The 17503-nt window shown below is 41.7% G+C and overlaps 1 protein-coding gene across 2 annotated transcripts; it reads left to right on the plus strand.

Moving 5' to 3' along the window:
* Positions 1 to 2373: 2373 nt before the first annotated feature.
* LOC115119032 (sorting nexin-10B-like) lies at positions 2374 to 16956 on the plus strand. Of its 2 annotated transcripts, XM_029647769.2 has the most exons (7): positions 2374 to 2507; positions 11130 to 11169; positions 11871 to 11957; positions 12141 to 12241; positions 13286 to 13384; positions 15385 to 15591; positions 15799 to 16956. In XM_029647769.2, exons 2-7 carry the CDS (start codon positions 11143 to 11145, stop codon positions 15980 to 15982), a joined length of 705 nt encoding a protein of 234 aa, XP_029503629.1. In that variant the 5' UTR covers positions 2374 to 2507; positions 11130 to 11142; the 3' UTR covers positions 15983 to 16956. The 2 variants fall into 2 exon arrangements, with proteins under 2 accessions (XP_029503629.1, XP_029503630.1); XM_029647770.2 differs by lacking the exon at positions 2374 to 2507 and having other exon boundaries at positions 11124 to 11169; positions 12161 to 12241.
* The last annotated feature ends 547 nt before the right edge of the window (positions 16957 to 17503 follow it).

Genomic DNA, 17503 nt, shown 5'->3' on the forward strand with positions numbered 1-17503 from the left:
AATTTGGGCACCCCATTAGAAAAATCACATCAATATTTAGTAGAGCCTCCTTTTGCTAAAATAACAGCCTCTAGACGCTTCCCATAAGCCTCTAATGAGTTTCTGGATTCTGGATGAAGGTATTTTGGACCATTCCTCCTTACAAAACATCTCCAGTTCAGTTAGGTTTGATGGTTGCATGGACAGCCCGCTTCAAAACATCCCACAGATTCTCAATGATATTCGGGTCTGGGGACTGGGATGGTCATTCCAGAACATTGTACTTGTTCCTCTGCATAAATGCCCGGGTAGATTTTGAGCAGTGTTTTGGGTCGTTGTCTTGTTGAAATATCCAGCCCCGGCGTAACTTCAACTTTGTGACTGATTCTTCAACATTATTCCCAAGAATCTGCTGATATTGAGTGGAATCCATGCGACCCTCAACTTTAACAAGATTCCCAGTACCGGCACTGGCCACACAGCCACACAGCATGATGGAACCCCCACCAAATTTGACTGTGGGTGGCAAGTGTTTTTCTTGGAATGCTGTGTTCTTTTGCCGCTATGCATAACGTCCCTTGTTATGACCAAATAAATCAATCTTTGTTTCATCAGTCCACAGCACCTTATTCCAAAATGAAGCTGGCTTGTCCAAATGTGCGTTTGCATTCCTCAAGCGACTCTGTGGTGTGTGTGCAGAAAAGGCTTCTTCCGCATCACTCTCCCATACAGCTTCTCCTTGTGCAAAGTGCGCTGAATTGTTGAACGATGCACAGTGACACCATCTGCAGCAAGATGATGTTGTAGGTCTTTGGAGGTGGTCTGTGGGCTGTTTTTGACCGTTCTCACCATCCTTCGCCTTTGCCTCTCCGATATTTTACTTGGCCTGCCACTTCTGGCCTTAACAAGAACTGTGCCTGTGGTCTTCCATTTCCTCACTATGTTCCTCACAGTGGACACTGACAGCTTATATCTCTGCAATAGATTTTTGTAGCCTTCCTCTAAACCATAATGTTGAAGAATCTTTGTTTTCAGGTCATTTGAGAGTTATTTTGAGGCCCCCATGTTGCCACTCTTCAGAGGAGAGTCAAAGAGAACAACAACTTGCAATTGGCCTTAAATCGCCTTTCTCATGATTGGATGCACTTGTCTATGAAGTTCAAGGCTTAATGAGCTCACCAAACCAATTGTATGTTCCAATTAATCAGTGCTAAGTAGTTACAGGTATTCAAATCATCAGAATGACAAGGGTGCCCACATTTTTGCATAGCCTATTTTTCACATCTGATTTAATTTCATACAACTTAATATCGCTACACTAAAAATCTTTGTCTGGACAATACCCCAGTACTCAGCTTTTATTAGAAAATGAATGCCAACCCACTGTGATCAGCTTCTGTGACGACAGAGTCAATTATTATGCAGCCTCAGAGGGGTGCCGGAACATTTTCATACCGATTGTATACATAATAAGACATTTGTATGTCTTTATTATTTTGTAACTTCTGTGAGTGGAATGTTAACTGTTCATATTTATTGTTTATTTTACTTTTGTATATTACCTACTTCCTTGCTTTGGCAATGTTAAAATATGTTTCCCATGCCAATAAAGCCCCTTGAACTGAATTGAGAGGACTGTGTGAAAGAGAGAGAGAGTGAGATGCTCACTCACATACAGCTTATGCAGATAGTTCTACTACTGTACAACTCACACACATAACATGAATATCAATGTATATAGGCATAATCACTGATCATAATTCCCTTTTGTAGTGGTTTGCATCAGTCACGGGGAAAGGGTAGGTTCAGTTAATTTGATTTTGTTAATCTAAACCCAAATAATGTATCTCTATGATTCAAAATATATAGGTATTATTGCATTTTTTAAATTTTTTAAATTTTACCTTTATTTAACCAGGCAAGTCAGTTAAGAACAAATTCTTATTTTCAATGACGGCCTGGGAACAGTGGGTTAACTGCCTGTTCAGTGGCAGAACGACAGATTTGTACCAACGCTCTTAACCACTAGGCTACCCTGCCGCCCCGCGTGTTGACTAACCAATCGCAGTGAAATTAGATTAAATATAGTCATGATCAGTTTCATATATTTCAATCATGTAAATTTAGTAGATTGGCTTGACAGTGGCATTGACGTTGTTGCTTGGCTAGCAAGCGAAACTTTACGTTACACATCGTTTACTTTTGGGAAAACTGCTCCAGACACTTGCCAGCTAGCTATCCTTAGTTCAAATAGCCTAAAGAAATGTTTTGTAATAATATGAAGCTGAAAGTATAAACCCACCATAGTGATGTCGACGAAGAAGTTATGAAAATGTCCCAGGCGGAGGTTCTTGGTTGAACGTGAACGTGCATTGGACTGTAAGGAAACAGAGCGCGCGCGCCTCATTATAATATTCAAACGAACTGCATTTGGCAGACCTGCGAAAAAGAGCACTCGGTGAAGAATAGCCTGCTCATGCGGCACTAACGAATTGCCAGCTGAAAGGATAAATAATCCGATACAAAAGGTAAGACACGTAGGCTTACTATGCCTTTTATTAGAGTTAATCATGCTTTTAATGTTGTGAAAAAGTAAAGTTTCCCATGTATTGACTCTGGTGCGTTTGCAACGGTTCAAATGCCAAACAAACCTGTGGAATGCAATCACCATTTCTCCAGTATTGTTCTGTATTTCAAGAGCGTGGCCATTTGTCTCTGTTTGCAAATTGTGTTTATTGCAGGCGGTCTAACCTCTGCTTCCTCAATTTCGTTTCAGCCTAGGGTTGGGCCTCAAAAGGAACTCATGAGGGGCTGCAGTGGTTCAAGGATCTTCACATCCATACCCACACATGTAGTCAGAGTTGGCCCTAGCCTTTTGGGGTCAACCGAAACTAGGCTGAACACATTACATTTTTAACCATGTTTATTTCTGATAAAAGCTCGTTCATTTCATGATAAAAACTAGTTCATTTCATCTGGCATGTAGCCCAGTTTCATAATATTATTTTATGTCCCAGCTGCTTGATGTAGTTTAATCATGAAAAAACAGTCTTTAGGGAATTCCCCCTCCCCGCCAGCTATTAGTGCTATTGATCACTGTGGCACCATCTCGCCTTCTGAAAGTTCTATTCCCAGCCTATTGTACTACGTCACAAGGCCTGCTTCGCTATTGTTGGAAATGAGACCTGCCCACGTTGCTGGTAGTTGAAATTTAAACAACAATTACTCATGGAACTGAGGTTGTCCCATTGTTTCCTATAGGAAAATATAAGTTTGTCTGTATTTTGCCAAATCTCGCAGTGTATATATATTTTTTAAATTGTCATGATGGTGTCCAATCTCCTAATTATGTAATACTGGGCAGTGTACTCCGTTAAACGCTAGCTCTGAAATACCCTTTGCCATTGGACCGCTGTGCTTCCCCCCCCATTGTTTTCCTGTGGATAGGCATGCTGGTATATTTTGCCAAATGTCTCGCAATGTGTAGTAGGGTCACTTTAGTAGGGTGCCACATGAGTGTTTACTTTGAAGTTCTTCTCTAAGCAGTTGTGGTTTGCTGTTGTGACAAAATATGCCTGGTCTGAACTGTTGGTTGTCTTTGGTTGAACACTGTCCCTTTAGGGAAATGTGTCTTGAATCTCAAACATAACACAACATCCCCACACAGTGCATAAATACATTCAACAATGTAAATCATGAGCAATATCACAAACTGTGGATGGGATAAATTTACATTTCATACAGTTCAGATTAATAGCGGGGTTGAACAATTTCTGGGGTCTGGCGGTTTGGTATACATGGGATCAAATCATCTTTGTCACATGCTTTGTAAACAACTGGTGTGGAATTACGGTGAAATGCTTACAATATTTGATTTGATTAACTTTGCTAGCTAATGAGAACATTGCCACCTAAAGTAAATTTCACAACATGATGGCAAAGCTGTTTCTTACCAAATATGTGCCTACTTTAGTAATGTCATCGTATTCCCAAGCCTCTATAGTGTAATTTAACTTCTTGCGTCGAGCCATCCCGGATCCGGTATCGTGACTACAGCCTCAAGCTCATTACCATAACGCAACGTTAACTATTCATGAAAATCGCAAATGAAATGAAATGAATCTATTTGCTCTCAAGCTTAGCCTTTTGTTAACAACACTGTCATCTCAGATTTTCAAAATATGCTTTTGAACCATAGCTAAACAAGCATTTGTGTAACAGTATTGATAGCCTAGCATAGGATTATGCCTCTATTTCAGCATGCAACATTTTCCACAAAAACCAGAAAAGCATTCAAATAAAATCATTTACCTTTGAAGAACTTCAGATGTTTTCAATGAGGAGACTGTTAGATAGCAAATGTTCCGTTTTTACAAAAAATATTATTTGTGTCGACTAATCGCTCTGTTTTGTTCATCACATTTGGGGAGGGAAAAAAAATATATATATATATATATATTAAGTAATTAAAACGCGAACTTTTTTCCAAATTAACTCCATAATATCGACAGAAACATGGCAAACCGATGTTTAGAATCAATCCTCAAGGTGTTTTTCACATATCTATCGACGATAAAAATCCATCGTGGCAGTTTACTTTCTCTGAAGAAATGGAACGCGCATGGACCTACAGATTACGCACACAGGACACCGGGCGGGACACCAGGTAAATGTAGTCTCTTATGGTCAATCTTCCAATGATATGCCTACAAACACGTCACAATGCTGCAGACACCTCGGGGAATAGACAGAAACCGCAGGCTCATTCCTGGCGCATTCACAGCCATATAAGGAGACATTGGAACACAGCGCCTTCAGAATCTGGGGCATTTCCTGTATGAAACTTCATCTTGGTTTCGCCTGTTGCATTAGTTCTGGGGCACTCACAGATAATATCTTTGCAGTTTTGGAGACGTCAGAGTTTTGTCTTTCCAAGGCTGTCAATTCCATGCATAGTCGAGCATCTTTTCGTGACAAAATATTGCGCTTAAAACGGGCACGTCTTTTTATCCAATAATGACATAGCGCCCCCATAGGTGGAACAGGTTAAACGAGTCAATAGCCCATGTTCTACTTTTACGCATCAATATGGCTGCGGCATTGATAACAAAGGCAACGTTGTGACTGAGGTGCAATCCATGAATATACAGCCTGATTTATTGTGGAGTTGGTTGTTGGAAATAAAATGTAACATGACATGTAGCCTCAAATTGAATTAGAATTATAACAAAGTAAACTGTTAACTAGGCAAGTTGAGGCTTAAAATCAAAGCAGAGGTTGGAATGGCAGTATTTTTAATTAGAGAATTTAGACGTGAGCTAGCTTCTTTTGACACTGGTTTCCTCTAGACAAACATGCTTAGCAACCAGATATTAACGTGTTTGGTGGAGAGAATTAGTACCAATACTTGGATAATCCTTGTGATTGGAGGATAGCTGTGAGGGTTATGGGATCAGGATTAATTTGTGCAAATGCAGCCCAAAATTCAAGCATCCCATTGGTTCCTGCATTAACTGCCCCCCCCCCCCCCCCCCTCAGATCCACGGCAACGGTACCGGAGTGCCAAGTCTAGGTCCAAGAGGCTTCTAAACAGCTTCTACCCCCAAGCCATAAGACTCCTGAACATCTAGTCAAATGGCTACCCAGACTATTTGCATTGCCTCTCCACTCTTGTCTTCTATGCATAGTCACTTTAATAACTCTACCTACATGTACATACTACCTCAACTAACCGCTGCCCCCACACATTGACTCTGTACCGGCACCTCCTGTGTATGTATTTTTAAAATCATTTTTACTGCTGCGTTTTATTTGATTTATCTTTTATTATTCCAATTTTTTTTAGAAACTGCACTGTTGGTTAGGGGCTCGTAAGTAAGCATTTCACTGTAGTGTTTGGCGCATGTGACTAATACAATTCCTCTAGACCACGATCAGCTGCTTTGTCTTGCTGACTTGAGGGAGAGGTTGTCAACACTGTCAGGTCTGTCTCATTGTCGGTTGTCAGGCCTATATCACTATCGTGTTGTCAAACGTAATGATGTTGGCGTTGTGCGTGGCCACGCAGTCATAGGTGAACATGGAGTCCAGGAGGAGGATTAAGCACACTCCTGAGGGGGCAACAACCCATCTGCCATGCTGACCCTCATAACCTGGGGGCAGCCCATCAGGAAGTCCAGGATCCATTTGCAGGGGGAGGTGTTCAGTCCCAGGATGCCAAGCTCAGTGATGAGTTTGGAGGGCATTATGGTGTAGAACACTGAGTGGGAAGGGGCAGTGTAGAATGCGTTATCAGTTTGGGCGGTATGCGAATTGGCGTGGTTCCAAGGTGTCTGGGATGATGGTGCCTTTTTTTAAAAGCGTTTCATGATTGCAGATTGGAACAGGGACTATGGTGGTTTTGAAACACGTAGGTATTACAGACTTGGTCAGTGAGGTTGACAATGTCTGTGAAGACACTTGTTAGCTGGTCAGCTCATGCGCAGAGTACGTAAGCATTCTGGCTTTCTGAATGATAACCTATTTAAAGGTCTTAATCACATCGGGTACGGAGAGCGTGATAAGTCTTCCAAAACAGCTGGTACGCTCACGCATGGTTCAGTGTTGCTCGCCTCGACATGAGCATAGAGGCTGGTAGGCTCGCATCACTGGTGCAGCTAGCAGCTGGGTTTCCCTTTTTGTAATCTGTAATAGTTTGCAAGCACTGCCACATCCAAGCATCAGAACCGGTGTAGTAGGATTTTTGCTCTTAGTCCTGTATTGATGCTTTACCTGTTTTGATTATTCGTCAGAGCCCAGCAGGAATTCTTGTTAGTGTCCCCGCTCCTTGACAGCGGGAGCTCTCGCCTTTTCTCTCTGTGCAGATGTTGCCTGCTGACTGTTGCGTGGGGGTGTGCGGTCGGTGGCAATCCATGAAGAGTGCTTCCATGCTAACCAAACGAACACCACTGATTTTACAGATCACTGCACCTGTACATACCCCCTCTGTAGACAGCCCATCTATCTACCTACCTCATCCCCATACTGGTATTTATAAAAATAAATAAAAATTGCTCCTTTGCACCCCAGTATCTCTACCTGCAGATTCATCTTCTGCCAATCTACCATTCCAGTGTTTAATTGCTATATTGTAATTACTTTGTCACCGTGGTCTTTTTATTTCCTTACCTCATTACCTTACCTACCTGGTTAAATAAAGGTGAAATAAAAAATAAAAATAAAAACATTTACTTGCCAGGTTTGCACTCTTGGGATTCTGTCAACCAGCCTCATGAGGTAGTCACCTGGAATGCAATTCAATTAACAGGTGTGCCTTGTTAATTTGTGGAATTTCTTTCCTTCGTGCGTTTGAGCCAACCAGTTGTGACAAGGTAGGGGTGATCAACAGAAGATAGCCCTATTTGGGAAAAGACCAAGTCCATATTATGGCAAGAACAGCTCAAGTAAGCAAAGATAAATGACAGTCCATTACTTTGACTGACCTTCATGTCTGAATCTGGAAAATTTCAGTGCCGTCGCAAAAACCGTCAAGTGCTATGATGAAACTTGCTCTCATGAGGACTGCCACAGGAAAGGAAGACCCAGAGTTGGCTCTGCTGCAGAGGATACATTCATTAGTTACCAGTCTCAGAAATTGCAGCCCAAATAAATGTTTCAGAGTTCAAGTAAGACACATCTCAAATTCAGTTGTCCAGAGGAGACTGTGAATCAGGCCTTCATGGTTGAATTGCTGCAAGGAAACCACTACTAAAGGACACCAATAAGAAGACTTGCTTGGGGCAAGAAACTTGAGCAATGGACAATAGACTGCAAGTCTGTCCTTCTGGTGTGAGTCCAAATTTGCGATTTTTGGTTCCAACCTCTGTGTCTTTGTGATGCAGAGTAGGTGCACTGACCTCTGCATGTGTGGTTCCCACCATGGTGTGGTGGTGCTTTGCTGGGGACACTGTCAGTGATTTTTAATTGATTTTTTAAAATTGAAGGCACACTTAACCAGCATATTTGGTAGCATTGCGTTTACATTTAACTTGGGTCACATGTTTTGGGTAGCCTTCCACAAGCTTCCCACGATAAATTGGGTGAATTCTGGCCCATTCCTCCTGACAGAGCTGGTGAAACTGAGTCAGGTTTGTAGGCATCCTTTCTTGCACATGCTTTTTCAGTTCTGCCCACACATTTCCTCTGGGATTGAGGTCAGGGCTTTTTGATGGCCACTCCAATACCTTGACTTTGTTGTCCTTAAGCCATTTTGCCACAACTTTGGATGTATGCTTGAGATCATTGTCCATTTGGAAGACCCATTTGCGACCAAGTTTTAACTTCATGACTGATGCCTTGATGTTGCTTCAATATATCCACATCATTTCGCTCCCTCATGATGCAGTCTATTTTGTGATGTGCACCAGTCCCTCCTGCAGCAAAGCACACCCACAACATGATGCTGCCATCTCTGTGCTTCATGGTTGGGATGGTGTTCTTCGGCTTGCAAGCTTCTTGCTTTTCCTCTTAACATAACGATGGACAAACGGTTCAATTTTTGTTTCATCTGACCAGAGGACATTTCTTAAAAGTATGTTCTTTGTCCCCATGTGCCAACCGTAGTCTGGCTTTTTTTATGGTGGTTTTGGAGCAGTGGCTTCCTTGCTGAGCGGCCTTTCAGGTTATGTCGCTATAGGACTCGTTTTACTGTGGATATAGATACTTTTGTACCTGTTTCCTCCAGCATCTTCACAAGGTCCTTTGCTGTTCTGGAATTGATTTGCACTTTTTACACTAAAGTAAGTTCCTCTCTAGGAGACTATGCGTCTCCTTCCTAAGCGGTATGACTGCTGTGTGGTCCCATGGTGTTTATACTTGTGTACTATTGTTTATACGGATAAATGTGGTACCTTCAGGTGTTTGGAAATTGCTCCCAAGGATGAACCAGACTTGTGGAGGTCTACAATTGTTTTCTGATGTCTTGGCTGATTTCTTTTGCTTTTCCGATGTCAAGCAAAGAGGCACTGAGTTTGAAGGTAGGCCTTAATACCTCCAATTGACTCAAATTATATCAATTAGCTATCAAGCTTCTAAAGCCATGACATTTTATTGGTTATTTCCAAGCTGTAAACAATTGTCATGTACAAAGTAGACGTCCTAACCGACTTGCCAAAACTACAGTTTGTCAACCACGCCACAAATTTCTTGTTAACAAACACATTTTAATGACTCCAACCTAAGCGTATGTAAACTTCCGACTTCTACTGTATATGGATGGCTGAGCGGCAAGGTGTAATAGATGGTATAACATTCTGTATATACATGTGATATGACGAAGGTATGTTAACATTAGAGTGCATTGTTTGACGTGACTAGTGATCTGTTAAAGTAGCCAATGACTTCTCTATGTATGCAGCAGCCTCTGAGTTGGTGATTGCTGTTTGTCCTTGAGAGCTGTTTGTGCATCTGTAAAATGAGTAGGTGTCAACTTTCGACTGGTACTGTAGTTGTCCTCAACTTCTGTTAGGTGTCCAGGTGAGGTTTGAGTCAAGTATAGTGCCATAGTTTAATACAAAGAGGAAATTGAAATGGTATGTCTGTGGATGAGCCCCATGTCTCTTGCAGATCTGGGCCCGGTTTCCTGATTAGTTATGGAACTCTTTAACAATGCATCTGTCCTACAACAGCCGAAGACGTAACATGTGTTTCCCAAAAACGCCACGCAGTGAGAACGTTCTGTGAGTGCGTCACTGGATCATGTTTTTTGCTACTGATAGTTCAAAATAAAGGTAGGGCTGCTCTCTGATCAGCTTTCTCCATTAGAATCATTCCCTAACATTAGTTACACAATAATGATGGATCGGCACCTTGACATATCACTTAACTGTTTACCCTATAATGCACTCAAATCAGATTCCTTTGGCACATCATTGCACACGTTAAACATTTTACTGTAGCCTGCGAATAGAACTCAATTGACTGAACTTTACATTTTTGCAAAACATGCTCTTTCTGTGCCGTAGACCAAGGTTTCCCAAACTCTGTCCTAGGGCCTCCCTTGGTGCAGATTTGTTTTTTGACCTAGCACTACACAGCTGATTCACATGATCAAAGCTTGATGAGTTGGTTATTTGAATAGCTGTGTAGTGCTACAGCAAAAACCAAAACGTGCACCCAGGATTGTCCCAAGGACCGACTTTGGGAAACTGTGCCGTAGACTGATCAGGTGAAAGCTATGATCCCTTATTGTCACCTATTAAATCAACAATTGCTGTATCATCAGCATATTTTACTGTGCGCATCCTGATTCTTATAGGGGTACAATTGTTGGTGTAGAGTGTGAACAGAACTGGCAAAAGGACACTGCCATGGGGTACACCTGTATTGCTGGTTTGTGGGTCTGATGTGTTCGCATTGAACAGCACTCTTCTGACCCGACTGGTGAGAACCCACTGACTTGAGACGCACATTGGCGTCCATGGTTGCAAGTTTGCAACAGAATATCAGGATGTATTGTGTTGAATACAGAAAGTTGCCAAATGATTCTGGCATATGAATGTTTATCCAGGTGCATGGAGAATCAACAGTCGTTTACTCTGCGGCCTGGTTTATAGTAGGGATGGGTGAAAAATCTCTTGCATATTGCGATATTATTTTGGACAGTATATTGGTACTTTGACAACAAGTAACAATATTTTCTGTTAGAGTTAGCTAGCGCTAGTGGGCTGTACCTGCTCTAAAACTCTCTTTTTTCATCCTGTAGCTTGTTCTCAATCTTTTTTTAAAATAGTGAGTCAATAATTCAGCTTTTTATTTCCCTGACTGATCAACTCATTTCTATTGTCTCACTGCAGTAGACATGTATTGAGCTATATGTTTGGTACTTCAAATTGCAATTGAATCGCCACCTAAGTGTCCCGATTTCGTATCACGAGTTACCTGGCAATTCTCAGCCCTAGTTTAGAAGAGAACTTGAAAGGGTCGGGTAGGCTTTGTGTGCAAGAGAAAGTGTTTGACTAAACATTGCCTTTTTTTTCTTCTCTCTGATGGTTTTACGTAATAGAACTGACTGTCAGTAAATGAACTGTAGAAAAACCGTTACTAGAGAAGCACAACCTCATTCTTGCCAGTTTGCCAATTGACTGAATACGGTTCTGTCCCATCTCCCCCAGATTCCAGTCTACGATGGAGATTGACAATCTAATGAAACAGGCAAGTGATAGACCTGTCATGACTCTCTAATCCTGCTCATGGAGAGCTATAGGATGTGCTGACTTTTGTTCTTGGCCCAGAGCCAATACACCTTATTGGGTTTTAGTGCTGGTCTGGAAAGCCTGCACATGCTGTAGTTGTCAAGGATGAAGGCAGAGCTGGTGAACATTAACTCTCTATTAAACCTATACTGTTTAGTTTTTCCTTGTAGTGATAATGGTTACACTGCACACTAAGTCTGTCTTAAATTAATACTCTTTGTCAGCAAGCTGGAGGTCAGTCAAACTTCAGTGCATAAAGTACCGGTCTGAAGTGAGCTCTAACATGGCAGTCCCATTAGTTCCCTTAAATACTGACAAGTTAAATTTGCATGATTTCGCTTAACGTTCATAATGTTTGCTATACTCATGTGACTGACCAATACCTCAAGGTTTCTTTAAGCTGGGATGATGAAACTGAGATTTCTTTCTCTAAACAAGGTTCTGGGCGTACTGCCAAATTGCAGATACTGATAGTGAGGATTCGTTTAGTCACTTGCATGAACACAGAAATTTGTTTATAGAAAAGCACAACTAAAAAAAATCACACTGACAGGTTGGGTAACATTTCTGCTGAAATGTTTCCTCTCCTGTGACTTCATTGCTCTTGAGCAAAAAAATTGCCACACAGTTCCCCTCTGAACACTGTTCTTTCTTTTGCAGGAGTTTGTCAGTGTCTGGGTCCAGGAGCCACAATTCCACAAAGATGACTTCTGGCACACGCACGTTGACTATGAGATCTGTTTACATGTGAGTAATACTGCACGGCACGCTTCACTTGATGAACATCATTAAACATTAACATCTTCAGCTTCTGAGAGATTGAGGAAGCTGTGTATTTATTGGCAACTTCTAACTTCATGACAATCTGAAGTGGGGTAATATTGGCTATAAACCCTCTGCTAATTTGATTGACATTCTTCCTGTGTTAAGACCAATAGCATGTGTTTTAGGAAGAAGACTTCCTCTGTGCGGAGGCGATACAGTGAGTTTGTATGGCTCCGGCAGCGTCTGCAGGACAACACTATGCTCATGTATGTATAATCCATAGTGATAGTTCACTGTAGGCCCTCTTCACTGCATCATTTTATCACTCCTGCAATGATGTATGCACTTGTCTTTCAGGGGTTTACTATTCATACTTTTGGTCATGTGGACACCTGCTCGTCGAACACCACATCTCTTTCCAAAATCATGAGCATTAATATGCAGTTAGTTGCCCCTTTGCTGCTATAACATCCTCCACTCTTCTGGGAAGGCTTTTCATTAGTGTAGAAACATTGCTGCGGGACTTGCTGCCATTCGGCCACAAGCGTTAGTGAGGTCTGTCACTGATGTTGAGTGATTAGGCCTGGCTCGCAGTCGGCATTCCAATTCATTCGAAAGGTGTTTGATGGGGTTGATGTCAGGGCTTTGCAGGCCTGTGAAGTTCTTCCACACTGATCTTGACAAACGATTTATGTATGGACCTCGCTTTGTGCACGGGGGAATTGTTATGCTCCCACAGTTGGTGGTACAGAATTGTCTAGAATTTCATTGTATGCTGTAGCGTTAATATTTCCCTTCACTGGAACTAAGGGGCCTCTCCCCAACCATGAAAAACCGTCCCAGAACATTATTCCTCCACCAAACTTTGGTTTGCTACCTGCCCCAATGCAGTGCATTCTCCTGATTCATCACTCCAGAGAACGCATTTCCAAAATCCAATGATTGCAAGCTTACACCACTCCAACCAACACTCGGTATTGTGCATTGTGTTCTTGGGCTTGTGTGCTGCTGCTCGGACATTGAAACCCATTTCATGAAGCTCCCAGCGAACAGTTACTGTGCTGACGTTGCTTCCAGAGGCAGTTTGAAACTCTAGTGAGTGTTGCAACCGAGGATAGATGCTCTTCAGCACTCGGCATTCCTGTTCTGTGAGCTTGTGGCCTACCACTTCGCAGCTGAGCTGTTGTTGCTCCTAGACGTTTCCGCTTCACAATAACAGCACTTACTGTTGACAGGTGCAGGGCAGACTTGTTGGAAAGGTGGCATCCTATGACAGTGCCACATTGAAAGCCACTGTTGTCCCTTTCCAGAGAGTTGCCCAAACTGCCTCCCCGGAACCCTTTCTTCAGTATGAAAAACCCCTACAAGGTCAACCAGAGGATGAATGGCCTGCGGGAGTTTCTAGAGATGTAAGTGTCCTTGTTTATTCCTCTCCTCAGCCTTATGAATGGCTGCCAGGTTTTGCATGTTCAAAAGGTTTGAAGGGATGATCCAGACATAGCCCATCTATGGGTCTGATGCAACCAAAGTCAGTTTGTCAGATGTTTTCTTACCTCAAGTGGTTGTCCGGTCAATAGTGATGAACAATTAGTGCTTTTGGAAGTCGTTTAGATTTGAAAAAAATCACAGCTTTTGATTTAAGGTTCGAATTTTTAAAAAAATACATTATGAAATGACATTACAATGAGTTGAGCTTTCTAATGGAAATGGAGCCAAAAATGGTGAACATTAACTTATGACATAAAATAATATGACTTAGTTTCTATTTGATTAATTTTCATTCCTTAAAGTCACCATCTCAGGCAGTAGCAGCCAGACGAGAACAGCTATACAGTGCATTCTGAAAGTATTCAGAGCCTTGACGTTATCCACATTTTGTTACTTTACAGCCTTATTCTAAAATTGATGATGAGGGAAAACATTTCAATCTACACACAATACCCCATAATGACAAAGCAAAAACAGGTTTTTACATTTTTGCAAATGTATTAAAAATAAACGTAAATCAAATTTGCATAAGTATTCAAACCCTTTAATCAGTACTTTGATGAAGCGGCGACTACAGCCTCAAATCTTCTTTGGTATGACACTACAAGTTTGGCACACCTGTGTTTGGTGAGTTTCTCCCATTCTATTCTGCAGATCCCCTCAAGCTCTCAGCTTGGATGGGGAGTGTCGCTGCACAGCTATTTTCAGGTCTCTCCAGAGATGTTAGATCAGGTTCAAATGGATTATGGTCATTGTAGTTAATTACCACGTTTCTACGCTGAATTAGGTTGAATATTTGCTTAATGAAAACTACAACTCCCTTCAGGCGTGCGTCCCACAGCCCCTGACTTGATATCTCTCTCAGCATTGGCCTCACAAGCTAAATGGAATTCAAGTAATTGAACTGAAGTCGGTCAATTAGTTTAATAACCCAAAAATAAATGTCGGTTAGTTGCAGTGGTGGAAAATACCCATTACCATACTAAAGCAAAGATGCGTTAATAGAAAATGACAAGTCAAAGTCACCCAGTAAAATACTACTTGAGTAAGTCAAAGTATTTTATTTAAAATATACTTAAGTATCAAAAGTAAATGTAATTGATCAAATATACTGAAGTATCAAAAGTGTAAATTTCAAATTCCTTTAAGCAAACCCGATGGCACCATTTTGGTGATGGCACACTTGTTTTTTAAATTTAAGTGAAAGCCAGGGGCACGCTCCAACAACCAAATGTACAAACAAAACGTGTCAGAGCCAGTAGAAGACCAGGAATGTTCTTATGTGTGAATTGAACCATTTCTGTCCTGCTTAGCATTCAAACTGTAATGCACTTTTAGGTGTCGGGAGAATGTATAGAGTTGTCAAATAAAGTACTGATACAAAAAAAAAGAAAGTAAAGATGCTTTCATGTACTAAAGTACTTTACACCACTGGTCAGAGTCCATAGCAATCTGGTGTAGATCCCCTTTTGTACATTAGGAAACATTTCTGGGGGGATATTTCTATCCCAAATGAATAGCAATATAATTCCATCACATGAGTTCAGATTTTCCTCTAGTATGACATTTCTTTTGTAAAGCCTCTGTATAAGATGTTATATTTATGGCACCAAACGCCATCCAGTGGCTTTTACCAGCAACTTCATTCATTTCATCCACTCCACTTGAAACAGAAGCCATTTATGTACTGATTACAATGTTGATCTCATTTTTGCCTAGTTTCTCCTGTCATAAAGATTTGGCATAGGGTACCAGAGTTTAGAATAACAATTCACTTAATCTCCTACCACACTTTGTAACCTGGAGCACTGTTAACTTCAAAAACAAACTGAAAATATGGCTTGTGTGGTGTTCTTGATAGTTGTATGTATCACTGTTCATTAATTAGTCAACAAATGAATATTTTTCTCCTCGTCCCCAGTATCCTCCAGGACCCCCTGCTGCTGTCTGACAGTAGAGTGCACCTGTTCCTCCAATCCCAGCTGAGTACGACCAAGATGGAGGCATGCGTCTTGGGCCGGACACGCTACACAGTGGCACAGGCCATCCAGATGTGTAGCGACTGTCACCGCACACGCTTCCCCATAGAGAAGGGCAGCAAGGTGTACTTCAACTCAAACTGTGAAAGGTAAGTAACGACCTAACAGGTGTGGCATATCAAGAAGCTACAGATTTCGTACTAAATTTTACAGATTGATTAAGACTGTTTTTCAATGACATCCATTGACTCTCAACAGCGATTGTCTATGAAAAAATGCATGATTTGATATCAGCTGCTGTCGGAGAAACGAAGCAAGCCGACATGACCTCTGCCCTTTTTATTCCGTACTTTCAGCCTCACCAGCACCACGTCAAGTCTGGGCCACAGCCATGACTCTGGGGTCCCCCAGAGCCCCAGCCCTCTACCCTTTGACTGCAGCACCTGTGAAAATTCTGACGGCAACATTCGCATCCGGGATGCGGGATTCTTCAGCAATCTGTCAGAGTCGTCGTGTGACCAGGAACACATGGAGCCCTGACACACCACTTCCACACACACGCACAAAGGGGCTGTTTCCCAGACAAAGATTAAGCCTAGTCCTGCATGCTAAATGGAGATTATTTCAAGTGCTTTTTATTCCATGTCTAGGCTTAATCTTTGTCTGGGAAACTACTCAAACGAATGTTTGCTACTGTTCCTGATGTGCTTCTCAAACCTCTGATTAACTGGTGGCGTAGAAAGGTGTGGTTCTGTTAGAATTCTCTCTGCGTCCCCATCGTTCTTTTTAAAAAGACTGAGCCATGTTTTCTTAAAGGATATTTTATTGACATACCCTCTATTGCGGACCAACTGGTGTTGCTAGTGAATGAGTCTTGTCCAAAACAGAACGTTGTCTTAATGCAATATCTCATTCTTGAATTCTAACTTGTGCCTTACATTTTGTTCCTTTGTATGTGAATCGGTTTACCTGCAATCATACTAGGAAAGGTTCTTAAATTATACTTAAAAAAAAGAAAATAATAATTTGCACAATTAAACTGTGCTATAAGGTTAGCAAGGGAGGCAGAGTGTTGTATAGGCTCACTTTTTAAAGTATTCCAAGTATCAATATTTTTTTTTTTTTTTTAAAGAACTAACTTGATGGTTTATTGACTTGGTGGTTGGTGCCCTTTGAAATCCTGGAATGTCCAAGTCATTTTTTGTTGAAATGTGCTTTAGTTTCTTGTTAAGGTTATCCCTGGGCTTTCCTTCAGCAGTAACTTCAGTAGGCTTAGAAGAGGCTGGTGGGAAGTGCTGTAAGACTTATCGTGATGGCTGCTATGGTATCAAACATATGAAACCACATTTGACGCTTCCATTCCAGCCATGACAATGAGCCTGTCTTATAGCTCCTCCCACCAGCCTCTGGCCTAGATGTCTTCTGTTATGAGTGACGATCTATACTGAACAAAAATATAAACATGTAAAGTATTGGTCCTATAAGCTGAAATAAAAGATCCCAGAAATGTTCAATATGCACAAAGCCTATTTCTCAATTCAAGCGTTTCTCCTTTGCAAAGATAATCCATCCACCTGACAGGTGTGGCATATCAAGAAGCTGATTAAACCATGATCATTACACAGGTGCACCTTGTGCTAGGGACTAAAGGCCACTAAAATGTGCGGTTTTGTCACACAACACAATGCCACAGATGTCTCAAGTTGAGGGAGTATGCAATTGACGTGCTACTGCAGGAATGTCTAGAGCTGCCAACGTCGTTTTAGAATTTGGCAGTACGTCCAACCGGCCTCACAACCACAGACCACGTGTAACCATTCCAGCCCAGGACCACATCCAGCTGATGAATCTGGGTTGGCACAACCAAATAATTTCTGTACCAACTGTCAAAACGTCCCTGGGAAGTTCATCTGCGTGCTCATTGTCCTCACCAGGGTCTTGACCTGACTCCAGTTCGGCATCAACTGATGTCAGTGGGCAAATGCTCACCTTCGATGGCCACTGGCACGCTGGAGGTGTGTGCTCTTCACGGATAAATCCTATTTCAACTGTAACCGGCAG

The sequence above is a fragment of the Oncorhynchus nerka genome, linkage group LG4, assembly GCF_034236695.1.
Source record: "Oncorhynchus nerka isolate Pitt River linkage group LG4, Oner_Uvic_2.0, whole genome shotgun sequence".
NCBI lineage: Eukaryota > Metazoa > Chordata > Actinopteri > Salmoniformes > Salmonidae > Oncorhynchus > Oncorhynchus nerka.